Raw genomic sequence first — 11,951 nt, forward strand, 5'->3', positions numbered from 1 at the left:
ACCAAAGCGCCACTCTCGAGCATAGACGAGACCCGAGATCGGGGTTGGATGGGCTGTTTTGTTCGAATCAGAACCTCGGATCTGATCCCTGCCGATGACTTGCCATTTCCCGAGAAATGGAATATGAGCCGTGAGTTAACGTTTCTCTTTGCCCGTTTTGATTTTGTGATTGCTTTCTATTTTGTTGATCCATTTTTCCTTATCACAGCCGTAGCTCGAATGCCTGAACCGATCCCGGATCCTAGACAATGGACCGAAAGCCTGGTATTGAAGAGACCGTACTCCGAGCGTGCTTGGGTCGAATTATCAAAGGGTCGATGGGAGGCCAGCAGTCATGGTAAATCTTTTTATTGACTTGTCTCTTCATCGGTTTGTATGGTAAATCTCCCTCTTCCCTTTTGTAGGACTTGGGAAATATGTAGTCATGAGGCCGCCATCTGGTGGCGAAGAAGTTCCTGTCCTAAAACAGGTGAAAGAAAGGAAGAGAAAAGACGTATCGGGCTCCCCGAGCTCGGAAAAGAAGAAACCGGCTAAGAGACCTCGAAAGCCGAAGGGGGGCTCTGGTGTTATGTCTTCGGAAGCGGTCCGTCATTCAAGGGACGAGCCCGAAGAAGGAGAGGAGAATTTAGCCTGTATACGAGCTAATGTTGTGATTCAACAGTCTTCCAATTTGGTGGAAGCAAATCAGGGAACCTTGGCCATAATCCCAAAACAATAGGAAGCCGAGATTGTCCCTTCTCAAGCTAAGATGGCTGGAAGGGATACCGAGGGTGGATCTTCTCAGGCAGTAGAAGATATTTCAAGGGATGAGTTCAGGATAGTTGACATTGGCGGATCCCCTCAAATTTCGGATGCCATGATTCGGGAGGCCGTCATGTTGGAGGATCGGTCCTATGAGGGTATTCAGGAGTCGGTCGATATCCACGGTTTTCTGGAGGGGCTCGAGTCAGGTGCCTCGGAGGAGGTTACCGGTTTTGGTGGAATGCCGGTACCCAAAAAAGCGTCGTGGTCGGGTTCCATCGAGCCTTTATCGATTCATAAACTAGTAGACCGATTTCCGGTCCTGAGTATCGATCTTGACTGAAGGCGGAAGATAGTGCTCTCCGTACCTACGGATACCCGAATTTTTTCTTCCCCTGTGGGGATTGCCAGTTACCTTCGGTCCTTGGTGACTGAAGAAGATTAATCAGTGATGAATGCGGCGGGGCCTGCCTGTCTCTTCAACGAGGCCCAACATGCTTTGAATCGGGTAACTTTGATGGCGTTTTCGCCGCTTTCTTTTTACACAGAGTTGCAGGTAATTCTAATGTTTCCCCTTTTGTTTACAGGCTTCAGTGTTGCATCACGGGGCCTTTCTTCGAATCAGGGAGGAGCATGATGCCGAGGTTCGGAGCCTCACTGATAAGAGTGACTCTTACAAGCTTCTTAGTGAAAAACTTCGAGCAGATTTGACAGCGGCTCGGGGAGAGCACGAGGAGATGGCTGAGCAGGTATTCCGAATGTTCCATGATAGTGAAGATGAAAAAGAGATAACCTCTAACGATCCGATTCTGCAGGTTCGGTAGAGGATCGAGCAGATTGGACGGCTTAACTCACAGGTAGATGCACTACTGGCCGAGGCAGAAGAATTTAAAAGGTGTATGGATAACCTTGCCTCGAAAAAGGAAGCCGTCGAAGCTCAGTTGGAGCTGTCCGATGCCCAACTTCGATCTGCGAAAGAAAATGCTTTGGGGCTGATCGAAAAGATGAAAGAGCTTTAGCATCGGTTGGATTTGGCCACTTTGGATAAAGCATATTTGGCCAAAGAACTCGAAATGGCCAGATCTGAAGTGATCGAGGCCAACAAAAGAGCCGATGCCAAAGTGGCTCAGTTCATGATCGATGTCGAGGTCAACCAAGCCAAAGCTGCGAGCATGGTTGAACATGCAAAGTGGCAAGCTCGGAGAGAGGCTCTCGAGGAGGTCAGAGCTCAGGGCTTCGATGTTGGGGCCGAGATTGAAGTTGCCAGGGCGGAGGAGAACGAAGCTCGGAGGTTGGCCTTTCCTGAGGAGGACTCCGATGACTCGGGGGAGTCTGAAGACGAGGACGATGCCGAGAATACGGCCTCTGATGAAGATTGAGTCATTTAGGGCCTTAGGTCGATCGCTGCGTTCTTTTGATACCGCTTTCAGTTTTTGTATAAAGAACTTCTTTTTGGAAGAGTAGCCGCCTCTGTACAAAAAAATTGTAAATATAAATCTTTCTTCTTTTTGAAGAGAAAAGGCCTTTCAAACTAAATAGATAGTTTGAATTTAAATCTCCGTTGCCTTCGGGCCTTGTGGGTAGTCCCCTTTGCTTTATCGGGCTTGAACGTCCTTCAGCTTAAATAGTCAAGTGTTTGTTTTAATTCGAAGAAATGAGTAGTTTTGCTCAAAATAATGTAGCCCGTAGGCGTAATAGTCGAGTGAGTGATTGCTCGAACTCGAAATAAAAGTAGCTCGTAGGCTTAGCAGTCGAGTGGATGATTCAAACTCGATGCAATGTAGCCCGTAGGCGTAATAGTCAAAGTAGCCCGTAGGCTTAATAGTCGAGTGAGTGATTGCTCGAACTCGAAATAAAGGTAGCCCATAGGCTTAGTAGTCGAGTAAGTGATTGCTCGAACTCGATGCAATATAACCCATAGGCGTAATAGTCAAAGTAGCCCGTAGGCTTAATGGTCGAGTGAGTGATTGCTCGAACTCGAAATAAAGGTAGCCCGTAGGCTTGGCAGTCGAGCGAATGATTCGAACTCGATGCAATGTAGCCCGTAGGCGTAATAGTCAAAGTAGCCCGTAGGCTTAATAGTCGAGTGAGTGATTGCTCGAACTCGAAATAAAGGTAGCCCATAGGCTTAGTAGTCGAGTGAGTGATTGCTCGAACTCGAAATAAAAGTAGCCCGTAGGCTTAGTAGTCGAAGTAGCCCGTAGGCTTAATGGTCGAGTGAGTGATTGCTCGAACTCGAAATAAAGGTAGCCCGTAGGCTTGGCAGTCGAGCGAATGATTCGAACTCGATGCAATGTAACCCTTAGGCATAATAGTCAAAGTAGACCGTAGGCTTAATGGTCGAGTGAGTGATTGCTCGAACTCGAAATAAAGGTAGCCTTTAGGCTTAGTAGTCGAGTGAGTGATTGCCCGAAATCGAAATAAAAGTAGCACGTAGGCTTAGTAATCGAAGTAGACCGTAGGCTTAATGGTCGAGTTAGTGATTGCTCGAACTCGAAATAAAGGTAGACCGTAGGCTTAGCAGTCGAGCGAATAATTCAAACTCGATGAAATGTAGCTCGTGGTCGTAATAGTCAAAGTAGCCCGTAGGCTTAATGGTCGAGTGAGTGATTGCTCGAACTCGAAATAAAGGTAGCCCGTAGGTTTAGTAGTCAAGTGAGTGATTGCTCGAACTCGAAATAAAAGTAGCCCGTAGGCTTAGTAGTCGAAGTAGCCCGTAGGCTTAATGGTCGAGTGAGTGATTGCTCGAACTCGAAATAAAGGTAGCCCTTAGGCTTGGCAGTCGAGCGAATGATTCGAACTCGATGTAATGTAGCCCGTAGGCGTAATAGTCAAAGTAGACCGTAGGCTTAATGGTCGAGTGAATGATTGCTCGAACTCGAAATAAAGGTAGCCCGTAGGCTTAGTAGTCGAGTGAGTGATTGCTCGAAATCGAAATAAAAGTAGCACGTAGGCTTAGTAGTCTAAGTAGCCCGTAGGCTTAATGGTCGAGTTAGTGATTGCTCGAAATAAAGGTAGCCCATAGGCTTAGCAGTCGAGCGAATAATTCAAACTCGATGCAATGTAGCTCGTGGTCGTAATAGTCAAAGTAGCCCGTAGGCTTAATGGTCGAGTGAGTGATTGCTCGAACTCGAAATAAAGGTAGCCCGTAGGCTTAGTAGTCGAGTGAGTGATTGCTCGAACTCGAAATAAAAGTAGCCCGTAGGCTTAGTAGTCGAGTGAGTGATTACTCGAACTCGAAATAAAATTATCCCGTAGGCTTAGTAGTCGAGTGAGTGATTACTCGAACTCGAAATAAAAGTAGCCCGTAGGCTTTGTAGTCGAGTGAGTGATTCGAACTCGATGCAATGTAGCCCGTAGGCGTAATGGTCGAGTGAGCGCTTGTTCGAACTCGATCCTGTTTGCATAATAAATCTTGAACATAGAATATCGGTAAAGAAGAGAGCTTTCTTTGCAAGTCATTATACATGGGTTCATGTTTTGCGTCAGGGCTCGGGCCAACTACATAAGCATGGTTCATTTTGACCATTTGACCCTTACAACGTTTCCCGTTGAGACACTGTTTTTCATGAAATAACAAAGTAACTTCCTTTGCACCGAACTTGATAATCATCACAGATGCATTCAATGATAAAGCCCCCCCAGTGTACGAGATTGATTTTAAAAAGGCATCGGATACTCAGCAGTAGTATCGTTTTCGCTATATGGCTGGTATCGATCTCTGGTCGACTTTTGCTTTTTCGTAACGAACCTAGAAATCAACTGGTTATCTTCGACTCTTATTTTGGATTGATATCGATTGTGTACATCGGTCCAAGTAATAGTTGGGTACTCGATCAGATTTTGCTTCGGCCGCCGTGAAGCCATCGAGCTCCGCTCGTTTAGACCTTGAGTGAAAGCTTGAACAGTCCAATCGTCTGTGACTGGTGGCAGATCCATTCGTTCCATTTGAAAACAAGCTATGAACTCCCTTAACATCTCGTTATCCTTTTGTATTACCTTGAACAGGTCCGACTTTCTGGTTTCGACCTTTATGGCTCCGACATGTGCTTTTACGAAATAACCTGCAAGCATAACAAAAGAATCAATGGAGTTAGATGGTAAATTATGATACCATATCATTGCCCCCTTTGACATGGTTTCACCGAATATTTTTAATAATATAGATTTGATCTCATCATCTTTCAAATCATTGCCCTTGATGGCACACGTGTAAGAAGTGACGTGCTCGTTGGGGTCGGTCGTTCCGTTATATTTGGGTATTTCGGGCATACGAAATTTTTTGGGGATTGGTTTTGAGGCTGCACTCGAGGGAAAAGGCTTTTAAATGAATTTTTTCGAATCTAGCCCTTTTATTATTGGTGGAGCTCCCGGGATCTGGTCGACCCTGGAGTTATATGTTTCTACTTTTTTATCGTTGGCTTTGACTCATTTTGTGAGTTCCTCGAGCAATTTAGTAATTTCGGGAGTAGTCCCCGATTCTTGCTCATTTGACTTCTCTATGGCTGAGTCCGTTCTGTGGGTGATTTCTCGAAGCGGATTGGGCTCTGGCCTGCTTTGTACCTGAGTTTGGCTCTGCAACTGAGCTATCGCTATTTGCTGGTCTTGTAACATCTCGAAGATCATTCATAAGCTGACTCCGATCTCCTCCACGTTATGGGTGTCTCGAGCTACGGATCGAGTACCGCCCTGAATGCTTCTTTCCGGTTCGGAACGCTGATTCGCCTCTAGAGCTATTTGTAAATTGACATCTAATGGTACTTCGGCTCAAATTTCGGGTGCTTCGATTCGACCCTCAGTGCCATCATCGAGTGGCCTTCCGGCCCCGGGTGCTAAGTTGCTGGTTTCATCTTGAAGGCCGGCTTCGTGGTCGATAGGTAAAGCCATTGCTGATTTTAAGTTGTAAGCTGGTGTGTATTGCAGATTTGTATCAAACAACCACTGTTACCTTAGCCCCACGGTGAGCGTCAAACTGTTTACCCAAAAAATCGGATAACGTTAGATTTGTGTATGGTTCTAAGGATATGCGATACAATTTGATATAAATCGTGTAGAGAAATAGAATATGTATATTCTTGACTATGAGAATGAGAATAGTGAGTAAAATGAATGAATAAGATAAAGTAAAACAAGCACAAGGGGATATCTTTTAATATAAGAAGTGATCTTTTGTCCCAGTGTCCTCCGCTTGCTTACAATCCATGTCCCTCTTGTAGTAGAGGGATCCTACTTTATATACAATAAAAAATACGTAGTGGAGAGCCCATGATGTATCGTCTTTTCCTCGATTTCCGCCAAGATTCTCTCCCATAGTACGGTTGCAACGACCTTAGTGTGCGAGCTCGATACTGGCTCGAGCTCGGTATTGGATCGAGCCCTCGGTCTTCATCCGAGCTTGATTCTGACTTGGGGTCTCGGTATTCGGGGTGAGTGTTGGTCGGTCCATGCATCTTCGATAATCTCCGCTTTGCCTCGTAGTTCGATTTGGATATGAGCTCGATAATGATATCGAGCTTGTCATTGGTCGGTCTTAGAGCTCGAAGCTCGCCACCCCTACTTCGGACCTTGACCTAGCTTGTCATGCGGATATATTTTGATCGAAACATTATCATCTCGACCAATCCGTACGACTGACTCAAATCGATTTTAGCCGTACACAGTATTCCGTAGTTCGATGTAGATGAATGAATCTAACTTCATTATATTACTTATTTGCTTTTCTTTTTGTTTGTAATTTTTGTTAATTAACTGAAGTTGTCATACTATACAAGGTATTTTTCATGTCTAATGGCGTATCTTGAAAAAAGGGTACGAGATGGAGGTGATAGTTTTCTGAATTGAATCTTAGTATGGAAGTAACTCCTTACCCTATAGACCCCTAAGTAGGATTTAAGGTCAATTGCACGTGAACATTTAAAATATACATCATATTTTTCATGAAATATTAGAATTTAAAATATCTCATGGTATTTCTTTCACCGTTACATTCCATAACAAGTACTAATATATAGTGTACTTCCTACGTTACAATTTGTTTAGTAGTTGCGTTTGTTGTAGAGCGAATATGGAATAATTATGTTTTTCTTTCTCCAACTTCCTTAAAATGTTCTCTTAATTTGTTTGTATTTGTAATTGACAAGTTTTTAAGAATTTGGCAGAATGATGCATAAAGTAAATGATAATCTGCACTTCAGAACGAAAAAGTACCAAAACTTGCTCCGCTGTAAATAGCAGTTGTTAATTTTTCTCATTGAACTAATCTTGTAATTTTTAGAATGACAGGTAACATTCAGGATGCAAATCTATCATGTAGTGATACGGCGAGTGACATTATTTGAAGGGTATAATGGTCCCCAAGTATATGATGACAGATATCACAATATTTGCCTAAATAAGTCGAGTGTAATAATTTGTACGATATATTCATTAGACACATCTTACATATTCGTAGTGCTAGAAAGGATTATATTATGCTTGGCTTACCACACTTCTTCCTTCAATTCATTTAAAAGGTCTTTCATGTCAATAAGGTGTTCTGAGCATTCACAAGAGCTTTCTTGATCTGGCTCATCAAATAATAGTCTAATTTGTATTGCTAGTTTTTTTTTTTTAAGGATATAATATGTATATTACCCTTAAATTCCCTTTATTCTCCTAATTGGAGGATTAATCATATTCCATCTTATTTACTGAATTTTATTAAACATTCATGACTAATTGTTTAGTTTCATCCGTTACAAAATGTCCTCTCTATTTATTTGAGTACTCTTCATAAATCTCATAGCCATTCACATCCCCTATCACCCCAAGTTTGCGTGGGATGAGAAAGAAAAATATATGTCATGTGAAATGTGTAGTTCATTTATAATTTTAGGAGTAGAGCTAGAGATTTTTTGGTTGTCGGATCAGAATATGAAAGAAAAAAAGTAGGTTTGAGGTATGCAAAGGAAAAGAAGAACAAAAAATGATCCAATTAATATCAATGATAAGTTACATTTAATTGTTTTTCTTTTTTCCATTTCTTTTCTTTGTCTATTTCCTTTTGTGTCCTCCCTTTTTTAGTTTTTTTTTTCTACATCTCTAGAAACGGAAAAAATGTGAATCATGTGAAGCATAAGTGTCAACAAGTCATACTAAGAAATATTCATGGATTCTGTTTTATAAAAAAATTATAATATGTTTAATTAGTAAAGATTTATTTTCTTTATAAAAGTAATGATATTAAAATTTAACTTTATTTTAATTCTTTTAACGACCGCGCGAAGCGCCGGTAAATACACTAGTAAACTAATAAAAGAAGATTGATATAAAGTATAGGGAAAGAATAGCCTAATAAACACTTCTGTTTGTCCCGTTTTGTCATTCCGGTCCCAATACTTTAAGAAGTTTCTTCCAGACACTCATAGCTATTTAAATATATTACTTTAAACCCCTCTAGCCTCGCGTGTTCTACAAACACACAATGTGGATGACACATCATCGTCCACATCAGATTTTTAATGACACATCATTTATTTTTTTACTTTAATTTAAAAACTTTTAACCACTCCTCCCCCACCCTTGACCACCTATCTCTATTTTTTAGAGCAGAAACAACACCACAACTTTCTGCCTTTACCAGCGGCAACACCACCGTGGACAACTAAAACCCACCATTCTCCAACTTTCCATCGCCCATCTCTCTTTCAAAGATTTTTGTCAAACGCCGCTGCCCACTACTTCAAATCCACCATGTAAATCACTTTGAACTCCTTTCCTCCATTAATGCCAATGCACCACCCTTGAAATTCCTCAATATTCCCATATATCCACATAATTTACATTGTACACCCCACCTAATTTTACAAAGACCTTCGTCAACCACTCTTCACCCTCCAAAACCACTACATCTCCAACACCTCACCATAAACTGCCAGAAAAATTAGATTTTCAGCTTCTCTCCATCAAATAAAAGTCCACCATTAAATATTCGCTCCACCACCTAAGAATCCATTGGTCCTGAAATGACAGTTACCCAAAATAGATTCAACACTGCAATGAACATAGCTCTAATTCATCTAAAAAACACTAATGGTGTTTGCTTTTCAGAAAAAATTTCTTAATATTTTTTTTCAAATATTGACCGAAAATTTGTGAAAATAGGGAGAGGACTAATGGGAAAGGAATAAGGGAGAAAGCGAAAAGAAACGGAGGAGGAGCGGGGAAAGAACGGGAGAGGGAAAGGGTACAAAGAGAAAAAAAAGTGGGGGTGGGGTGGGGAAAGAAGAAAGATGAGATATATTTTATTTTTTATTATATATTTTTTTTGTCATTTACTTTTTCTTTTTATTTTTTTCTTGTTTTAATCATTTTTAATCTAACTTTCTTATGTTTACGCTTGCGTGAAATTCACGTATTTTGTCCAACTCGATCTTGAAGTCGCCTGTATGCTTAGTCAACGGTTAGGGGATTTAAAGTAATATGTTTAAAGTTTAAATAACTATGAGTGTCTAAATGGAAACTTCATAGAGTATCGGGATCAGGATGACAAAATGGGACAAGTAAAAATATTTATTAGGCTATTCTGTTGATTTTATTCTTGAAATTTTCCTAGGATTAGTAACCAACTGACCTTGTTCTGGAGTTTCGCTTCTACCATTTAACCAATCTAAAATGTCAAAAGCAAGTAGAATCTTTACCGTTTTGTAAAGACCACGATACACCTTGTCTAATGATAACTCCGATGATGTGATACTGTTTGACAATCATGTATTAACTGTTCTGGTCGTATGTGTGGTGAGATAGGTTGAAATTTTCTTTACACTTAGTTAAAGATTTCAGATTCAAATCTTGGAGGTATAAAATTATCTTTATGTAGCCAGCGGCGTATCCAAGTCGAGAGATATGGGTTCACGTGAACCCATACTCCTCTCCCTAAATCATGTATAATAATGTTATATTTCTTTAAAGTTACTTAAATATATGTGCATGAACCCATACTCAAAGACTCTTATGGAGTTATGGTGCAATTATTATTGGGTGCACCTCTACAAGTGAATTGATAGTTCAAATTTTACTCTGAACGGTCTTATTTTCGGCACGAATTATGAATATATATGTGAAAATTACTAAAATTTCAAAAAGAATATAATTTTGAACCTATAATTTCAAAAGTGTAGTGAATTCATGGTAAGAGACAAAAGTCAAACCCGTCAAATATAAATTCTAGATCCACCTCTTCATAATAATGCACTCATCCTCTTGAAATCCTAGATCCGCTTCTGTATGTAGCAGGCTTTATTTCACTTAGCCGATATATTCGACTTGAACTCTCATTAGTCGGGTCAATGAGCTTCGGGTCCACAACCGAAAAAGAAAAAAATGTAATCCACATATTGAACCACTTACCATCACCAAATTCAACAGCCTAATCACAGAAAATTCTGGAAAGAAGAAAAAAAATGGAGTAGTCAACTTGTCAACATTAGATATCAGAAGGGGCATTTTATTTCCAAGCAGTTATCCAAGTGGAGATGACAAGAACCATAATATTTTATGTTCAAATGTTGTACTTAGCTAATTCATTAAATTTACTTTTTTAATTAAAAAATTTATTTAGTATTACTTCTCTTTCTTCTCTGTTAACTATGTGAAGAAAATATATATAAAGAAAATGATGAATGAAACAGACCGGAGCATACCATTTTAGATTTCCTCCGTCAAAGGCAAATATAAAATCACAGGACTTGGACTTTTGATTAATCAGTTAAAACAGGTGTTTTGTCAACGGATCCAGTCTCTTTTGCTGGATGACGAGTATTAAGAAAAACGTAAATAAAACAGATTGAACTTCTACAATTTACATCAGTCGTCTAAAATCTTTTTACACTGTAATTTAACTTAGTTGCACAAGTTACGTACTTGTAGTTGGGGTTTCAAGTATGTCCAAAATATATATATTGTGAATACGTATAGTTAAAACGAAATACATGTCAAGAGTATCAAGACTGACTGATAAGTTACCAGTCAAATGCCAATTAAATGTAAAAATCACTATAAATCAAGCTGATAATTCTATGCAATAACTAAAAAGCTGAAATATGCAAACAAGCAATTGACTGAGTTGTCAAGCAAGAGGACGACCATCCCGTATGCCATATTTGATTTTCCTTTACCTCTCTTAAGTATTCTTCTCCTGTCTTTCTATAAATCTTTGCCTTTACTTGATGCATGTAGAAAAAAGTTTGGATACAATCACAAGAAAGATCTTTAGAGATAGAGAAGAGTATAAAAACAAGAACAACAAAGAAGAATTCAAGCTTTAACAAAAAAAGATTGACAAGGCCAAAAGGGTTGCAGTATTTCATCAATTTTTGATGGCTGGGTTGCAAAGATCGGCTGTTTCATTCCGCAGACAAGGCTCCTCTGGACTTACATGGGACGACAAATTCTTGTCAGGTGAATTGAAACAGCATATAAACTATAAGTACGAAACTACTAAATGTAACAAAGCTTCTCATTCCAAGGGACAACCCAAAGAGGAGAATATGCTGGTGAAGGCTTCATCAATAACCGTTGGATCAACGGTGAAGAGCCGATCCAACGGCACCGGCAGAGTGTCACCAGCTATAGAACCGCCGTCTCCTAAGGTATATGGATGTGGATTGTGTAGAGGTATTGGCAAAAAAAGTAAGTCGCGTCGTGGAATTCCGTACGGTAAGCATGCTTTGTGATCAGATAGGAATTCATAATCTAGAGTCAGTGTGTTCATAATGTAATAATGTATGTATTTTAAACTCCTTTTGTATACGCATACATGGTTCGAAATGATGAAATGAGTTCAGCTAAATGCATTCGCCTCTGTATGTGATATAGTACATGAATATAATTTGATGAGCTGGTGGCTCGAGTGGTTAGCAGGGGAATTTCCCGTGGAACGAGCTGGTTATAATAATTATAGGTGGGAATATCTATTGTGGAGCTAAAGGACTTGTACCGTTTTTTTCTTGCCTTTTGTCAGTCAGATATTCTTATTTTATGCTCTGCAGAGTGCAAAGACAATTGCGTAAGGTTTCTATTTTCTAACCTTTCTTGGGTTGGCTCAGCAATCTCCGAGTATAATCAAGTGTTCCTCTTTTTTTTCTTTTTGGTTTCTCCTTTGGAGAAATTTTCCATACGAGTTCGTCAAACTACTTGGACGCCCAGAGGCTTTGACCCCAATGGAACCCAAC

General features: G+C 40.1%; 1 protein-coding gene across 1 annotated transcript; it reads left to right on the forward strand.

Annotated features, from left to right (window-relative positions):
* Positions 1-11,096: 11,096 nt before the first annotated feature.
* Positions 11,097-11,789, forward strand: LOC104119797 (MAPK kinase substrate protein At1g80180-like). The gene is made up of 2 exons (XM_033652450.2): positions 11,097-11,369; positions 11,769-11,789. Exons 1-2 carry the CDS (start codon positions 11,097-11,099, stop codon positions 11,787-11,789), a joined length of 294 nt encoding a protein of 97 aa, XP_033508341.2.
* The last annotated feature ends 162 nt before the right edge of the window (positions 11,790-11,951 follow it).

The sequence above is a fragment of the Nicotiana tomentosiformis genome, chromosome 6, assembly GCF_000390325.3.
Source record: "Nicotiana tomentosiformis chromosome 6, ASM39032v3, whole genome shotgun sequence".
In the NCBI taxonomy this organism is placed as follows: domain Eukaryota; kingdom Viridiplantae; phylum Streptophyta; class Magnoliopsida; order Solanales; family Solanaceae; genus Nicotiana; species Nicotiana tomentosiformis.

Coding starts and splice junctions, on each gene's coding strand:
- LOC104119797 (XM_033652450.2), top strand. CDS start 11,097: ATGGCTGGGTTGCAAAGATCGGCTGTTTCATTCCGCAGACAAGGCTCC. Junction 11,370..11,768: donor TAGAACCGCCGTCTCCTAAG/GTATATGGATGT, acceptor TATGCTCTGCAG/AGTGCAAAGACAATTGCGTA.